The sequence below is a fragment of the Bos indicus genome, chromosome 6, assembly GCF_029378745.1.
Source record: "Bos indicus isolate NIAB-ARS_2022 breed Sahiwal x Tharparkar chromosome 6, NIAB-ARS_B.indTharparkar_mat_pri_1.0, whole genome shotgun sequence".
Taxonomy (NCBI): domain Eukaryota; kingdom Metazoa; phylum Chordata; class Mammalia; order Artiodactyla; family Bovidae; genus Bos; species Bos indicus.
In genome coordinates, this window is record NC_091765.1 from 67,207,286 (window position 1) to 67,226,357 (window position 19,072).

At 39.4% G+C, this 19,072-nt stretch overlaps 1 protein-coding gene across 3 annotated transcripts in view; it reads right to left on the reverse strand.

Moving 5' to 3' along the window:
- Positions 1–19,072, reverse strand: part of CORIN (corin, serine peptidase) — a 309,430-nt gene that overhangs the window by 234,616 nt on the left and 55,742 nt on the right. For all 3 annotated transcript variants that reach the window (XM_019962698.2, XM_070791393.1, XM_070791394.1), the window contains exon 3: positions 9,272–9,472. In XM_019962698.2, the coding sequence (XP_019818257.2) occupies positions 9,272–9,472 (201 nt within the window). The remainder of the gene's footprint in view (positions 1–9,271; positions 9,473–19,072) is intronic.

The following is a 19,072-nucleotide window of genomic DNA, read 5'->3' on the forward strand; positions in this document are numbered from 1 at the left end:
GATTTAAGTTAATTACATTAATAAATTAATGTTAACAGTGCTCTGATAAAGGAGAAGGCAATGGCACCCCACTCCAGTACTCTTGCCTGGAAAATCCCATGGATGGAGGAGCCTGGTAGGCTGCGGTCCACGGGGTCGAGAAGAGTCAGACACGACTGAGCGACTTCACTTTCACTTTTCACTTTCATGCACTGGAGAAGGAAATGGCAACCCACTCCAGTGTTCTTGCCTGAAGAATCCCAGGGACAGGGGACTCTGGTGGACTGCCGTCTTATGGGGTCGCACAGTCAGACACGACTGAAGCGACTTAGCAGCAGCAGCAACAGCTCTGATAAAATACTATGAATATGGCACTAACTCCTAAAGCACAAGTTTTCCTGTATTTAGGAAGCTTATGCTACCATGTATCCCCACTGAGTAAGTCAGTTTTCCTCTATTTTAACTGCCACAAAGGCATCCTTTGTACAACACGCCAGTATATACTTTAGTTCCACAATTGAGAAGACTCTCAAACTTGCCTCTGTTCTTTTCTTAATGGCTGGACAAATGTCTAAGAAATAAAGCTTAGCAGCAACTTTATCATAAATAGAAGCTCAAATATAGGCACCAAAATTTCAAATCAGTACTTGTTATAAGACAGTTATCCAGGTTATCAAGAATAGGTGTACATTAACTACTTATCATTGAAATAGAAGGCTACATTTAAGAAATTCTTATAGAGAATTCTTTGATCCCCCAGAAAACATGTGAGGTTCCTCAGGCTCCAGATAGAGAAATACTGTCCAAGAAACAACAGAAGAATGATAAGCCATTGACACATCCACATTTACATATAAGCACAGATTCTCCCTCCAAACTGCACAATAACCTACAGTCAGTGATCTACAGAGGTGGGTACATGACTCTAAGGACAGCAAAAATGACCCCCAAAGAATATAAAGAAGACATCCAGGATTCCACTCTGGCAGGATTAGAAAATGTCAGGGGAAAAGAAGGAACTTTATGTGATTTCGGATGTCTAAATTAGACCCCTTTAACTTATATGCAGAGTACATCATGAGAAATGCTGGACTGGAAGAAACACAAGTTGGAATCAAGATTGCCGGGAGAAATATCAATAACCTCAGATATGCAGATGACACCACCCTTATGGCAGAAAGTGAAGAGGAACTCAAAAGCCTCTTGATGAAAGTGAAAGAGGAGAGTGAAAAAGTTGGCTTAAAGCTCAACATTCAGAAAACGAAGATCATGGCATCTGGTCCCATCACTTCATGGGAATAGATGAGGAAACAGTGGAAACAGTGTCCGACTTTATTTTGGGGGGCTCCAAAATCACTGCAGATGGTGACTGCAGCCATGAAATTAAAAGACGCTTACTCCTTGGAAGGAAAGTTATGACCAACCTAGATAGCATATTCAAAAGCAGAGACATTACTTTGCCAACAAAGGTTCATCTAGTCAAGGCTATGGTTTTTCCTGTGGTCATGTACGGATGTGAGAGTTGGACTGTGAAGAAGGCTGAGCGCCGAAGAATTGATGCTTTTGAACTGTGGTGTTGGAGAAGACTCTTGAGAGTCCCTTGGACTGCAAGGAGATCCAACCAGTCCATTCTGAAGGAGATCAGCCCTGGGATTTCTTTGGAAGGAATGATGCTAAAGCTGAAATTCCAGTACTTTGGCCACCTCATGTGAAGAGTTGACTCATTGGAAAAGACTCTGATGCTGGGAGGGGGAGAAGGGGATGACAGAGGATGAGATGAGAAGGGGATGACAGAGGATGAGATGGCTGGATGGCATCACTGACTCGATGGACATGAGTCTGGGTGAACTCCGGGAGTTGGTGATGGACAGGGAGGACTGGCGTGCTGCGATTCATGGGGTCGCAAAGAGTCGGACACGACTGAGCGACTGAACTGAACTGAACTGAACTCCCCATATTACCCGTTTGGATAGCTTCCTAATGCAGAGTCATCCAAGTATAATTTCAGATCTTGCTCTGATTCTCTTAGCTTCATATTCTTGCAGAACTCACTTTCAAGCTAATACTGTGTTAAAAACAGAAAACTAGGAAGAAAGAATAAGCTTAAGGTTTTTGATTGGTGTATAAACTTTCTACACTCAGCAAATTCAGAGTGCGTGTTTAGGGCATTTTGGTACAGAGTTATCAGTGTTAATAAATCACTGTTGTTTCACTGTCATGATCCAAGTCATTTTATCTTCAGAAGAGAGACTATATAGTTCACTGAGGAGAAAAATATGTATATAAGGTGAATGTCATTGTTAGGAGAATGGTTCAAATAAATTATGGTGTAATGCCAGTAGAGAATGTCATTTGATCGTTGTAATAATGAATTAGAGCTAAATCACTGTCTTGGAGATACTTACATCAAGTATTCTTTTTTGAAAATTCATTTTATTTGGCTGTGCTGGGTCTTTGTTGCTGCACTGGGGCTAGTTGTGGTGCACAGACTTCTCACTGTGGCAGCTTCTCTTATTGTGAAGAATGGGCTCTAGAGCATGGGCTCAGCAGTTGCGGTGCACAGGCTTAGCGCCACTGTGGCATGTGGAATCTTTCCAGACTAGGGATCAAACCTGTGTCCCCTGCATTGGCAGAGAGATTCTTAACCCCTGGAGCACTAGGGAAGTCCTACATGAAGTATTCTTGAGTGAGAAAAACATTATATATCAAATTGTATGTAATAAATGTGATCTCATTTTTTGAAAAACAAAAATGAGTTAGACTTAAAAAATATTCACAACCTAAAAGTTGGAAGTTATGTTTTACTTGGCAGGAATTTTTAGGACTTCAAGCCTAGGAGGTAGCATCTCAAGTAACTCTAATAGAACTGCTCTGATGAGGTGCGGAGGTGAAGAAGCATGAAAGTGTTAGCTGCTCAGTCCCATGTCTGACTCGGCATTATATAGGAGTTTTCCAACAAAGAGCAGGTAGTCTGAATGTCAAAAGATTATTGTTAATTAAAGAAAACCAGATGTCTAGTTAAGGAATTTAGTGCTTTTCTATGTATGAGAAAATGCAAGAGTCTGGGCTCACTGAAATCATTCCTTTCCCATGCACCTCACCTTTAGGGGGCCGTTGCCCTGTGTTTTCACATCCTGTGTTTCCTCAGGGCTCACTGTACGGAGTGGCTACAGTCTCATAGTTGCTAGGCAGCCGGTATTCGTTCCTTCCTGAGTTCCTTCAGGGTTTAGCAACTCACCATGGGTGGTGGCTGCACCCACTGTGACAGTGACATCCTTCATTTACTGATATGGCACGAAATATTCCATTTCTCAAGACAGAAACACTCCAGGGTATATGTTATTCTGTATACACATTTGAGTATATATGTTTATATGATTGTATGAGCACAGAGAAAATCACGAAATCATATACACTAGGGTAACATGGGTTAACTGTGGGCAGAAATAGGGTAATATGATGCAAAAGGAAGAAGAAGTGAAGTGATTTATTCAAAAAAGGGGGAGAAGAAGATCTTCCATTTAAAAATAATATATAATGTGATCATACTTATTCATCATAAAAAGAAGAAAAATCAACTGTCAATGTTGGAGGACATGCAAAAGAAGCAACAGAGTAGATAAGGAAGATAAAAGCAGGGTTAGGAAACAGTTCCAGGACGGCACAGTAAGATCCTCCAAAAATCTGTTTCTCCATAAAAGCAATAAAAACACTGGGGAAAAATGTCAAAAATCATATTTTTCAGAACTTTGGAATTTAACTAAAGGTCTGCATTAATTAGAGGAACATTTGTTTCCAGAAAAATGGTGGAATCACAGTGAGAACTAAGAACTTTGTAGCATTCCAACTTGCCCTATTCACATCACCCTCTCCTCAGGTCCACAGAAGCCTTGAAAACCAATGGCTTCACAACCCTGGTAACTGTGAAAACCAGCAAACTAGAAGGAAATGGAGGGGGAAGAATGAAGCTTCCCAAAAAGCTGTCTCCAGAGAACTGTCACCATTCAACTTGTCTAGAAGCTCCCTGAAAAGGATTCATGCTCAGCATTTGTCTTTACTTGATTTAACTCAGAGCTTTCTCTTCACAAACATTTCTATCCTCAGGGTACTAGTTGAAAACAATCTATGGTAACTGTTTAACATCATAGTTACCTTCGGCAAGGATACAGATTGACCAAAACACTTCAAAGGAAAAACTAGGGAATGAGATGTTTGAAGGGGCCTTTGAAAAGCTCCAACATATTCCCTGGGAAACCAGAAGGCCAGCGCTGTGCCCAAATTCAGGAAAAATATGAGAAACCAGTCACAAAAGCCACATATTTATTTCATGATGCCCTTTATATGAAATATTCAGAACAGGCATATCTATAGAGACAGAAAGTAGATTAACTTCAGATACAGGCTGAAGGAGAAGAGAAATGGGCAATAATGGATACAGCATCTCTTTTTGCAGTGATGAAAATATTCTAAAATTAGGTGGTGGTGATAGTTGCACAATTCTGTGAATACATTTTTAAAATATGCAATTATTAGGAATTCCCTGGCAGTCTAGTGATTAGGACTCAGTACTTTCACTGCCATGGCCCAGATTCAATACCTCATTGGAAAACCAAGATCTCACAAGCCAATTGACATGGCAAAAAAAAAAACAACCTGATTTATATATATTAGAGGTCAAATTTTATGGTATGTGAATTATACCTCAAAAAAGATTTTTTCTAAGTGAATGAGAAGTATGATGATTTTTCACCTGATATAGAAGATTTAGGAGCAGGTAAGAGTGGGCTTCCCTGGTGGTGCTAGCAGTAAAGAACCTGCCTGCGGGAGACATAAGAGATACAGGTTCGATCTCTGGGTTGGGAAGATCCCCTGGAGGAGGAAACGGCAACCCACTCCAGTATCTTTGCTTGGAGAATCGCATGGACAGAGGAGCCTAGCGGGGCTACAGTCCATGGGATTGCAAAGAGTCAGACACAACTGAAGTGACTTAGTGCACACACAACAAAAAGTACACTAAGAGAACAAAATATGTTTTCAGCACATTAGCCCACTCTTGTCACTAATTCCTAATTAGAGCTTGTAGGTTATTTTATTTGTGCCGTATTACTGTTAACCCAAATGCTCTTGGTTGGTAAAAGAGTTTTCCCTTTCCTTAAAACTCAATATATCCTTGCTTAAATATTTATAATATATAAGAAGAAAAGATGAAAATAAAAATCTAGAAAAATCCCTTGCTGAAATATAGCATGAAAGATAACTGTGGGCCTTTTACCTTTCTATATTACAACTGATTTTCAAAATGCAACTGATGAAACTCCAAATGTAACAGATGTCACACAAAGCCCATTTCACATTTACAAAGCCCAACTCTGCCGCATAGTGTAACATAGGAGGTATTCTGGTTAAATTTTACAAACTGCAGTATTCTATGCTTTGGTATAATATTAAGGACCCCCAAAACAAAATGTCTTTAGGAAAGGCTATTTCCTGGTACTTTTTCAGGAGTTCTCCCCTTGTTTTTCTACCCAGGATATTGGATAGGACAGAATGTCTAGCCACTGTATTTTTGGACTGAAGTAGACTCAAATAGCTTTTACATATGCCAGAAATTTAAAAGGACTTTTAATTAGAGAATAATTTTTTAAAGGAATAAAAGGAAATTCTTTGCTATGTGTTAATAGAGATGCTGCTGCTGCTGCTGCTAAGTCGCTTCAGTCGTGTCCGACTCTGTGCGACCCCAGAGACGGCAGCCCACCAGGCTCTCCCGTCCCTGGGATTCTCCAGGCAAGAACACTGGAGTGGCTTGCCATTTCCTTCTCCAATGCATGAAAGTGAAAAGTTAAAGGGAAGTCGCTCAGTCATGTCCGACTCTGTGCGACCCCATGGACTGCAGCCCACCAAGCTCCTCCATCCATGGGATTTTCCAGGCAAGAGTGCTGGAGTGGGGTGCCATTGCCTTCTCCGGTTAATAGAGATACACAGCATTAAATGATACTTTAAGTAAAATTGACTAAACAGATACCAAATACAAAAGTGTGATTAGGCATTACCAATAAAAGTAATCAGGTATTAAATTTTTGAAGTGACTGTAGTTTATCTATTTATTCATTGAAAAGATATTTTATTGAGCATGGGCAATAAAGCAGTAAACAAAGCAGATTACTTTCTCTACTCTCCTAGACCTTAAAATTTGCTCAGAAATGCTCCTGCTATTGCAAAGAAAGCAGTGAAATTAAATAAGGAAGCATGATATTCCTGAAAGAACACCGGTCCAGGAGCCCCAAGATCTGAATCCCAATTCCATGGTTACTGACTTGTAAACAAGTGACACTGGATACATCAACTTGACTTCCCTAAGCCTCAATTTCATACCTTGAAAAACGGTGTATATATCTGTCCTGTATACCTTATTAATTATAAGGGCCACAGAGAGATAAACAAGGTCCTATTGTATAGCACAGGGAACTATGTTCAATACCCTTATGGTAAACCATAATAGAAAAGAATATGGAAAAGTATGTATATATATGTATAACTGAATTACTTTGCTGTACAGCAGAAATTAACACATTGTGAATCAATTATACTTCAATAAAATGTTTTAAAAAAAGAACCACAGAGAAAATATTCAAACATGTCCCCAAAACTTTCCAAAGCTTGATACTCACAGGCTAGTGATATTATTGAAATGCATGATAAACTATCAAATCCCTTACAGTAAATAATTTTAGTTAATATAGATAGTCTATTGAGAGTCTTTATTATCAGACAGTACAGCTCAAGGCTAACAGTCAAATACATTAAGAACACAGAATGACACATATTCAAAGGTTTTGACCTTTCTCCAATTAAGCATTTTAATTTCACCTGGATTTCCTTTACATGTCAAATTATGTTCATATTCTCAAGCAATGTTCCAGCCATAGGAAGAGAAAATGAGTCAAACAGACTCCCATCAAACTTCCAAACTGAGCGACAAGGATAAGACCATATGTTTCTTTACTCTTCAGGATATGTTTGTCACCTCAATTTGAATCTTAACAATGATGGAACTTTCAAAATACCAATTACTATCATTGTAACCACATTAACTGGACTGAATTTTTGCTTAAATTACTTCTGTCCTTCTGTTGAAAAACACAGTACTAAGAATAATGAGGTGTTTAAGACATGACCAAAATATTAAAAATTTCAAAATTAAACTCATAAGAAAAATACAATTTACCTGGCATAATTTGGGTTTGCAGTATTACTGTCAGGTAATGAATATGAATCTGTAGGAATCACTGCTGAACACAAAGCATAGGAAACAGTTAACATCTATTGGTACCCCGTAGAATCCAAACATTCTGACTCTTTGGGGTTAGAGAAACAGAATAATCCTGCTTTTCTTCAGATGCTGGCAAACTTATACTGTGATAGCTTAACAGTCAGCTTAATCCTTCCCTTCCTGGCTCAGAATGAAAGTAAATACTCTTTCCTAGACCCAAGATGTGATTCTCCCCTGGAGGTTTTGATGAAAGAGGTAGCAACAAACAGGAACGTGATCAGGGATGAACGGGTTTTGTCAATCACACAACACTGTTTTAGGAGGCAGAAAGTAAAAATCAAGACCATTGCAGAGAAACCTTTTACCAGTGACTGAGCTCTGATTATGATGTATGAGTACTGACTGGGTCATTTCCATACTAATCCACTCCCACTAGCATTCTAGAAGGTTAGGAACTTTCCTGAAAGAACTAGAGAGGGACAGAGTTACATTCCAGAGCATATCACCTGCCACCATCTCAGACCCAACTCCACACTTTCTGTCTTCCCTCTCTCCCTCCCAGCTCTTTTTCTGGAACAACTGACAAATACCTCCGTCTGTCCTCAAATAGAAGTTTTGCACATGCCATTTTCCTCAAGGTATGATTATTCGTCAGTCAATAAGTAAAATAAATGTCACAGCTGAGAAAACAGGGAAACAAGAAAGAACATATAGACACCTGGAAAACGAATGAGGGGATAAGCCTCAAATTCCTCGGCATTCAATTACAGAACCGTGTGCCTGGTATTCTCACTATAAGCATCTCTGTCGCAGACATTTTCACATGTAACTGACTGACTGTATGCCAGTTTTGCAATGAAAGATAAACGAATGGTTGACAATTCGGGGCCTGACAATATGCTTTCAACGAAGTGAAATGTGTTAGCATTTCTTTCAGCTAGAGATGATATTGATAGCTTTACTGAGCTGAGAGATGACAATGATTTGCTTCAAGATGGTTTCTTATTTTGAAACACACTACACTGGAGGAGAGGAGGCTGAGGACCTCAGTGGCGCAGAGTTGAACCCACATTTTCCATAGAACTTCAGAAAGTCTATCAACAAACATGTGACACTATGCCAAGAACATACAACACTGTAGAAGACTTTCACAATGCAATACAGGACTCAGTTACAAATATACATCCTAGGATTTGGAGACTGATGCCTCTCTTAACGAAGGGACAAATTTTAGCAAAAAAGGAAAAGCCCAATGCCAAGTGAAGAGAAATGATCATGCCAAAAAAAAAATAAGTATATAAAAATACTATAAACAGAAGACTTTGAAGACCAGGTACAACTCACAAAATCAGTTATTTGTGCTGTGTCACCATGAATCTACACATATTTCAAACGTATTCAAAATTTTTTTATTTAGCCATGAAATTTTTAAAATTATGTTAATTTGTTTTATTAAATCTTTTTAAATGTCCTTTATTTTTCATTGTTTTATCTTTTATGACAAAATTAACTTATAACCAATTAATTAGGAGGCAGAAATGTTTGTAGCAAAGATGTCTAAGGCAAAGGTGCTGACAGTGAAAATACCTAGAACCATAGAATTGGGCTACCTGCTACAAGGTACCAATAACAAAATAAGTAACTTAATTTACTTATTAACTTAACCATCTCAAAATAAGTAACCTAAAACTTTAAAGCAGAGGCACAAGCATTCAGAGGTGAGAAAATCAACACCATTATACTAATGCAAGCAGCATAGATTTTTATGCTTCAAAAGCATTGAATGGCACTGGTACATTTTTATTTCTTACTTCTGTCCCCTTATCTGGATGGCTGAACTGATGGTATTTCATGTTTAGAAAGAGGACACTCAGCTATGCTTGCCAGATAAGGGAACAGAGCTTTTGCTGTGTGACTAGTAAGGGATTGTGAATTAACAGCATCAGTCGCCATGCTTCAAAAATCTACCTGTGGATTCCACAGATGTTAAAGGGCCCAGGCATTCAACATCTTCAGACTTACTTGTGTTCCTGTGATTCTGGTCTGCTGAGAGAGAAGCATCCATAGTCCAGGCTGGAATGTGTTGGGTGGGATGGGCAGCAGATGTCACAGTGCTCTCGTCGTTATAAGTTGTATTAAGAATAACATCAGACACGTGGACTTTACTATCAGTGACCAAAGGTTCACTCCCATTTGATTTAAAATAGGCCTTTTTTAATGTTCCTGAAAGATCAAAAAAAGATATTTTAAGACATTATTAGAGGTATTTATTAAAAAAAAAAAAACATATTAGGAAAACTCTAGAGCTGCCCTCTTGGGCAAGCAAAGAGAAAGATGATGGCCAGCAAATCCACCCACATCATTGGAACAAGCATAATCTCTTCTACCATAAATCACATAACCCTGTGAGGAGACTATCGCTTCTCAAGAGCTAAAGGTTTAGAAACTAGAGTCTCCACCCAGGTTTCCTAGTGCCCATCTCACCTGAGACTCGCCACAAATAAAACATGGGGAATCTTAGTGTTTCCTTCCTGCTATCACGGTGTTTAAATTTCACACATCATTTTATGCTACTTTGTACCCAGGACACAGCTCTCCATCTCTACCTGCCACAGAGGACAAGAGCGCCAGCATACCTCCAGCCTTCTATTTCTCCACGTTTGACACTAGCTTTCCATGAACTACACTCAGTAGATAGTGAAAATAAGAGGGCTCACCATTTACCAAGACTTACTGAAATCCAAAAAATAACTGCAATTCCAACAAAACTAAAAGAAACTAACTCATCTTTGTCTTTGACCAGAAACTACAAAACATGATGATAAGAAACAGGCATTAAAATAAGATTATCAACTGGTCACTTTCTCAAGGTATTTACTCATGAACAAAACAAAGAGCCCAACCTAAGATTGTTGGGAATCCTTTAGCATTGGCTTTAGGCAGAGAATCTGAAAACTTTGAAAGAGATCATGTATTTTTAACGTAGTCAAAATAGACAACAGAGTGTTTCCAGAATACAGCTCTCTGATTGAGTATACCACTAAAATAAATGAATATGATATTGATCCATTATACAAATACCCAAGGGAGTTTTTTTTTTTTTTCCCCTAAAAGCATTTACAGTGAATGCTCTAACTGGCTCTCACTTTTCTAAACAGCTCATGGACCATTAAAAATAAAAGAAATATAAATAAAATGTTTAATATCAGTCTATGGAAAAAATTTCTCTACATGTGCTTGACACTTGGAAAACATTAACTACAAATCAAAATAGAAAAGCAGCTGTTTTCTAGCTAACTAAGGTCAACAGTTTCATCTGCCAAAGGACTCTAAATAAAACAGTGGAGTATAAAAGCTAAAGCATGACCATGTGGTGCAGGTAACGCTCCCCAAACTGTCTGTGATTACGAGTAAATATTAAATGCAGTAGGTGAAAGAGAAGACTTCATTTAATTGATTCTGATTTTCAAAGTGATTTAGAATTTATCATAAAAATGTATACAATAGACTTGATCACTATAAAATACGTATTACATTCATGCAAAAAATTACTAATTAATTAGATACAATTTTATTTTTAATTTACTAATTTGCTCTGTTCTTTGCTAATTTTGGCATAAAGAGATGTTCTTGCACATGACATGTCATTTCCACTAATGTGGCTGTGATGAATATATAAGGTCTGTAAAGTCAATTTACTTATCGCACTAACCCTATGATCAGTATCCATCTTCGTTAACATACTTTGAACACATGCCAGTTCCTCAGTCATATCCTTGTGTGATGCACTTAAATCGGGTTCCTTATCATGCAAAATACTTCAACAGTTGTTCTTACCATTTTGTTTGTAATGACTGGCCTTATTAATCATCTTTAAGTTTTTCACCTAGCCACAGTATTGACAGTGTTAATAACATGTTTACTCTAAAATATTCTGTAAACACTGACTTGGAGAAGACAATGGTACCCCACTCCAGTACTCTTGCCTGGAAAATCCCATGGACGGAGGAGCCTGGAAGGCTGTAGTCCATGGGGTCGCTAAGAGTCAGACACGACTAAGCGACTTCACTTTCACTTTTCACTTTCATGCATTGGAGAAGGAAATGGCAACCCACTCCAGTGTTCTTGCCTGGAGAATCCCAGGGACGGGGGAGCCTGGTGGGCTGCCGTCTATGGGGTCGCACAGAGTCGGACACGACTGAAGTGACTTAGCAGCAGCAGCAGCAGCAAACACTGACTTTTTCAGGAAACACGACTTGAATAACAACTTTCTAAAGAAAAAAAAAAGGCAGATTCCTGGCTCTTAAACTCTCCACATCAAAGCAAGTTGACAGAAAAAAAAGATAACACATGACATATGATAGTTGCTGCAGCTAATGTCCTTAAACTATATTTTTTAAGAGAAAGACAACAGACAGAGACAACAAACTTAAAGGACCTGTTTTTAAAAGCCTGAACTCACTAGACAATATTTTCAAGCATCTCTGGAAACTGACTCTCAACTCACAGTTGGCCCTCTATTATGCATTTTTTTTCAAAGCACAAAAAATAGAATTCATAAAACTAAACACTCTCAAGCTACACCATGATGAGCTATAAAAATGCTATGAGTTATTAGCCCAGAGTAGAGTGTTCATTCTTCGAGTGTTGCCACATCCTTCTCCACATTCCTATTTTTATAGTGCTGTGGTTAAAAGTATGGGTTCTAAAGCCTGACCACCTGAGTTTAAATCCCATCGCTAGTACACACCAGCCCTGAAACTCTGGGCAAAGTCTCAACTGACGCAAAATAAGGAAAGTAAAAGCATCTCTCCTCAGTGGGCTGTATTCGTCAATACACACATAAACACTTGGAACAGTTCCTGGCACACAGTAAGTTCTCAGTAACTGTTAGTCATTACTGCACAGTAATAGTAATAGAAGTAAAATAGTCTTTTTTAGGGCTTTAAACGAAAGTTGCTCAGTCGAGTCCAGCTCTTTGCGACTCCATGGACTATACAGTCCATGCAATTCTCTAGGCCAGGATACTGGAGTGGGTAAGCCTTGCCTTTAGGGGATCTTCCCAACCTAGGGATCAAACCCAGGTCTCTTACATTGCAGGCAGATTCTTTACCAACTGAGCCACAAGGGAATCCCAAGCATACTGGAGTGGCTAGCCTATCCCTTCTCCAGCAGATCTTCCCAACCCAGGAATCGAATCAGAGACTCCTGCATTGCAGGCGGATTCCTTACCAACTGACAAATTAGGGAAGCCCCCTTAGGGCTATAAGGTACTTATAAATAAATGCCAATTTCCTTTTACTCTAAATGTATCCCAGCATAATAAAATGACTAAGGAAATTTTCAAAAGTTAATCACTTAACCCTATTTTAGAATAAAATAACTGTGGCCCTTTCATGCTAAGTTATTAATAGAAGGCCACACTGTATCAGGGTTGTATGTTCCAAAAGTGTTTCAGCTATAACACAGTTCTATTTAACAATGTTTAGGAGCATTCAGATGCTCAGTCATGTCCGAATCTTTGCAACCCCCATGGACTATAGCCTGCCATACTCCTCTGTCCATGGCAAGAATAGGGGAGTGGATTGCCATTTCCTCCTCCAGGGGATCTTTAGGACTCAGGGATCAAACCTGCATTTCCTGCACTGACAGTGGATTCTTTACCACTAAGCTACCTGGGAAGCACAATGTTTAAGAAATGGTCTGCAATTCCAATAATAAAAACCAAGCGTTACTGATCACTTATCAATACATCTAGCAGACTGAGCACTGGCATCCAAAATGATGCTCCCCCAGAGATGTCCACATCCCAAGTCTCAGAGCCTGGGCATAGGTTACTTCACACTCCTTACATGGCAAAAGGGGTTGCAAATGTAAGTTATGGAGTCTGAGATGGAGAAATCATCCTAGACTATCTAGGTGAACCCAAGGTACTCACTGGGTCCTTATAAACAGAAGAAGGTAAGAAAGCGCATGTCAGAGCTATAACAGTGTGATAAAGACTCAATGAGCCATTGCTCATTTTGAAGATGGCAAGGGGGCCACAAACCAAGGAATGTAGGAAGACGCTAGAAGCTGGAAAAGGCAGAAAACAGACTGGTCCCCAGAGTCACCTACCAACACCGTAATTTTAATCCCATGAGGCCTATTTTATACTTCTGACCTCTATAACTCTAAGCTACTACATTTGTGTTATTTTAAGCTTCATTACAACATTAATATTACAGCAGCAATACAAAACTAATACAGGCACTAGACTAAGTATCTTTACTAGTTAGACTTCCAACAATCCTATGATACAGATGCTATAATTAACCCTTCTTGATGAAGTTTCAGAGAGAAGAAAACTGAAGCTTACATTAACTTAGCCCAAGAATTGAGTTGGGATAAGATATATACCCATACTTAGACAGTCACACATGCTTTTCACTTTGGACAAGGTATACAAGTTAAAAAACTCAACCATCATAAGCATATAAGAAATTTATCTTCCTATGAGTTTGAAATAAACTCCTTATCCTTATATCTCTTATTGTTCAGTCACCCAGTCATGTCCAACTCTTTGTGACCCCATGGACTGCAGCATGCCAGGCTTCCCTGTCTATCGTCTCCCCGAGTTTTCTCAAACTCATCTCCATTGTGTTGGTGATGCCATCAAACCGTCTCACCCTCTGCTGTCCCTTTCTCCTCCTGCCTTCAATCTTTCCCAGCATCAGGGTCTTTTCCAAAGAGTCAGCTCTTCATATCAAGTGGTCAAAGTATTAGAGCTTCAGCTTTAACATTTCTAGTCATGTGGCAATACCTTTATGGCTCAGCAGTAAAGAATCTGCCTGCCAATGCAGGAGATGCAGGCTTGATCCCTGGATTGGGAAGATCCCCTGGAGGAGGAGACAACCCACTCTAGTATTCTTGCCTGGGAAATCCTATAGACAGAGGAGCCTGGTGGGCTACAGTCCACGGGGTCTCTAGGAGTCAGACAGGACCTAAGGACTGAGTACAAGCATGCATCTTCTATGTTCTAGGAGCGATGTATTTACTCTCTGCTGAGAGCAAGTCACAAAATTGAGCTAGAGGTTTTCATCAAGATGTTTACAGATTAGCTGAGAGAGACATGTATGTATGTAAAAATACAGACCATGAAACAAATGCTTTGAGAATGATATGCATATGACAATCTGTTGACAAAAATTAGAGAAGAAGCTGAGATTCCATTAGAGAAGAAGCTGAGATTCCATTAGAGAAAATTAGGAAAGATTTCTTAGGGGATAATGATCCTCCATGTGAATCTTAAAAGATAATTAGGGATTTTCTAGGTTTGAGCCAAGCATTTATGGGGAAACAATTTCCTGCATTAAGGAATAGAGAACTTTTTAGATAGAGCAAGGGGATATGCAAAAGCTGAGCAGCAAGTAACTAAACACGGCTAGCACACAGGGAGCTGACAAGAGCAAAGGAAGTGGAGCCAGACTGTGAAGGGTATTCCTGTTAAAGCTTTGGAGTTATCTTGTCATGATAGAGAACTTCTGAAGGGTCTTAAATGGGGTAGAATGTTAAAATGACCACTCAGACAACAGTGATGCTTGAAAGGGGCTAAGTCTAGCAGACAGTTAGAAGGCTACTGCAATAGTCCAAGGGAAAAAAGATGGACTGAGCCAAGGCAAAAGCAGTGAGAGCAAGGGGAACATTTGAGAGAGAACTTTCAGAGGCAAAATTATAAGAACTTAACAAAAAGTATCAGAGGTCCCTTAAATGTTTCCAGTTTGAGTTATGGGTAAAAATATTTACCGAGGTGGGATGACTGTCATTTGAGTTATTCATCAAATATTTCCAACTCTCTCCCATTCTACTAGGACACATGCTGGTTTACATTCTCTGCCCTCATTCTCTGTCTCTTGACATCTTTGACGCTGATCAAAGTGTACAGACTTCCAGTTATAAGATGAGTATATTCTGGGGGTTTAATGTACTGCATTGTGATTTAGTTAATGATGCCACATTACATACTTTTAAAAAAGAACCTCTAGGGCTCTTTTTCTTTCTCTCTGACACAATAACCACAAGGTTCAAGATGATGGCTAGTCCATCAATTTAGTCCCTGAGTGACCTGAATGAGCACAGCCCCCCTGCCATCTTGTAAAGCACGTGCTGCAAATGAGAAACTTACTTTCAGTGTTGTTAAACCACTAATATATTATGATTATTTTTGTTACACAGCATAGCATAGCCTGCCCTGACTGATACAATAGATAATAGAGAATGAAAAATAGACATTGTAGAAGTTTCCTTTTGTTATTGTAATTATTATGAATACATTGAGTGTAAAATGCGATGAAACACACAAGGGGAAAGAAATCTAAATCCAAAGCAATCTAAACATTTCTTCCAGAAGGTCTTACCAGACTTCCCCACAAGTGTGCATCTTCTTTGTGTTCCCTGATCACACTGCCTATATCACTAACACACTCAAGTGAAATTGGCTGTTTCTTGTCTGCCTCTTCCAAGTTAAGAAGGTATAGTATTCATGACTGCATTTCAAGCACACAGTAGAATGCTTGGCACCAGTGTAGGCCTCAATAAACACTTGCTGAATGCATGAATGATGAAAGAAGTCATGGGAGAGCACAATACTGTCTAGAGAAGTATGGGTTAGCACCCATACTAGTGAGAAGAGAGCTAAGGTAGACACTCCCAAATTTACTGGCTAGGTACAGAAAGGTGGTGCTAGTGGTAAAGAACCCTTCTGCCAATGCAGGAGACATAAGAGATGAGGGTTCGATCCCTAGGTTGGGAATAACCCAGTATTCTTGCCTGGAGCATCCTACTGACAGAGGAGCCTGGTGGGCTACAGGTAGCAAAGATTTGGACATGACTGAAGCGACTTAGCACATAGAGAAAGACAAGCTTAAGGACACAGAGAAAGACCAGACAGAAATAGAACGAAAATTAGAAATGATAATATCCAGGCAAAGCAGAAGAGCATTTCAAGAAGAAAGGAGTAGTCAAAGCTGAGCATGCTCATTGTGACCAAATATAAACAAACACAGAGGGAAAGCAGAGGCTCTCCAAAATCTTGTTCAAACACACACAGGTTCCAAATGCTGCTCTTCAATGAAAGGACATTGGGGCCCTGGGGCAGAACAGATATAGTAGTATGAAAAGAAGAGAAAGAAGAAAAGATCAGATTACAGTGGATTAAGGACTGGATGAAGCACAGAAATGACCTCGGAAGCTTGTTTGAAAGTAAATTTGGCAGGTCTGGAGAGGGGCCCAGGATTCCAGATTTTGCATTTCATACAAACTCCCAAGTGATGCTGATGCTGCTGGTCCACTGACTACACTTTGAATACAAGACTTTAGACGGCCTTTTCCAAAACATCACACATTATGCATAACCTCAGACCAGAGGAATTAAAGAAAAAATATTCTCAAGTTTGAGAACTGCATAGAAAAATCTTAAGGTTCTGGTGGAAAAAAAAACTAAGGATCTGAGAGGTTTGCCCTTTTAAAATGATATTCAAAACCCAACATTGTATGTTACGAAGTTCAGATTCTCATCATTCCAAATTCTTATAAAAGCCACAGCTGCTAAGAAATTTGGTAAGAGAAAAACTATATTTAAATCTAATGATCTCTAGCTCATCTAGAAGTTTTGAAGAGGAAAGTCACTTGAATTCAAGAAAAACAGACTACTTATATTTCCTATACTTCCATGATAATTTCTTTCTTCTTCACTGAGTGACAAAATTTTAAAAATTAATAGGCCCCACATAGGTTTTTTGTAGTTTTGAAAAAACTAGGATGGTAACCTTAGGCTATTCTTCATAAGCGTAAGGCTGGAGCAGTTTGTTTTAGATGTGGATGAATGGATAAAACTTTGAAACCAAGTCTTCAGCTGTTAGCAAGAAAAAGTTAAGAGCATTTTAAAGAGATTTTTTTTTGGACTTTAATTTTAGTGAAATAAATTGAGATGAATAAATTTTGCAAAAATCAGTGTAGATCATATTCTAAAGCACCACATTTGCAGGACTCTTGCAATAACTGTATTTCTTCTCCCTGTCACATACTCTACCCACTTCAACCCCTTCTCCAGACAAGTGTCAAAGGGACTTTTTAACAGCCCCAACCAGATCAATTATTCCACTCCCCTACTCCAATATCCCCATGGTTGAGGTCATGGGTAAAGCGTTCCCCCATGAACGAAGGCTTCTCAGGCTGGGTTCATACCCTGTCTCAAAGAAACTGTCTCTTCCCACATAGGAGCTACCTCTGTGATAATTAATCAATTATGTGATCATTTTCTATGTGCCCCTCCCTCACTGAACTGGGACCCCCATGGAGGAAGCTTGATTTAGGGCTGTGCCCAAGACCCATAGGTTATCGCTTTGCATTTAGCGAAAGTGAACATTGCTCAGTTGTGTCCAACTCTTTGCAACCCCATGGACTATTCAGTCCATGGAATTCTCCAGGCCAGAATATTGGAGTGGGCACCCTTCTCCAGAGGATCTCCCCAAACCAGGGATCGAACCCAGGTCACCCACATAGCAGGAGGATTTTTTACTGGCTGAGTCACCGGGGAAGCCTGCTTTGCACTTAACAGTCACTCAATAAATGCCTGTTCAAGGAATGAATGGTATCAGATTATACCTACAATTTTATGCTTGTTCAATGTCACTCAACATGTCAATATAATTTTACTTAAAGTGTTGCATATGTAATATGTTGCTATATGATTTATAAATAATTTCTTAGGCATTGGTTCAAGCTCTGATAAAGCATCTCATGGCACAGGCTGACTCCTGCAGTCATGTGATGGCAGCACAGCCCACTGCCAGTTCAAGCTCTTATATGAGGAATGAAAGTAGCTCTCAGGCATAAGCAGAAGAGTCAAGTGAAACTTGGCATCATATCACAAATCCAACAGTCTACCAACTTTATTTCTTCCTAGTTACTTTATTGGCAATTAAACTATACTATGGCAATGGCTTGCTTATAGGGTTATGGGGTTATGGAATATGAGATTACTAAAATGATGGCCATAATACACAGACTTCAGTTCTTATAGAGTTAAAATGAGATAAGAACAATTTTGGCCAATTTTTGAGTGTTGTTCAGCCACACAGTCATGTCTGACTCTTTGCCACCCCATGGACTGCAGCACACCAGGCTTCCCTGTCCATCACCATCTCCCAGAGCTTGCTCAAACTCATGTCCATTGAGTCAGTGATGCCATCCAACTATCTCATTCTCTGTCGTCCCCTTCTCCTCCTGCTGTCAATTTTTCCCAGCATCAGGGTCTTTTCTAATCCATTGACTCTTTGCATCAGGTGACCAAAGTATTGGAGTTTCAGCTTCAGCATCAGTCCTTCCAATGAATATTCAGGATAGATTTCCTTTAGGATGGACTGGTTGGATCTCCTTGCAGTCCAAGGGACTCTCAAGAGTCTTCTCCAACACCACAGCTCAAAAGCATCATTCTTTGGCACTCATCCTTCTTTTTGGTCCAACTCTCACATCTATACATGACTACTGGAAAAACCATAGCTTTGATTAAACAGAACTTTGTTGGCAAAGTAACGTCTCAGCTTTTTAATACGCTGTCTAGGTTTGTTCATAGCTTTTCTTCCAAGGAGCAAGCATCTTTTAATTTCATGGCTGCAGTCACCATCTGCAGTGATTTTGGAGCCCAAGAAAATAAACTCAGCCACTGTTTCCATTGTTTACCTATCTACTGGCCATGAAGTGATGGGACCGGATGCCATGATCTTAGTTGTCTGAATGTTGAGCTTTAAGCCAACTTTTTCACTCTCCTCTTTCACTTTTATC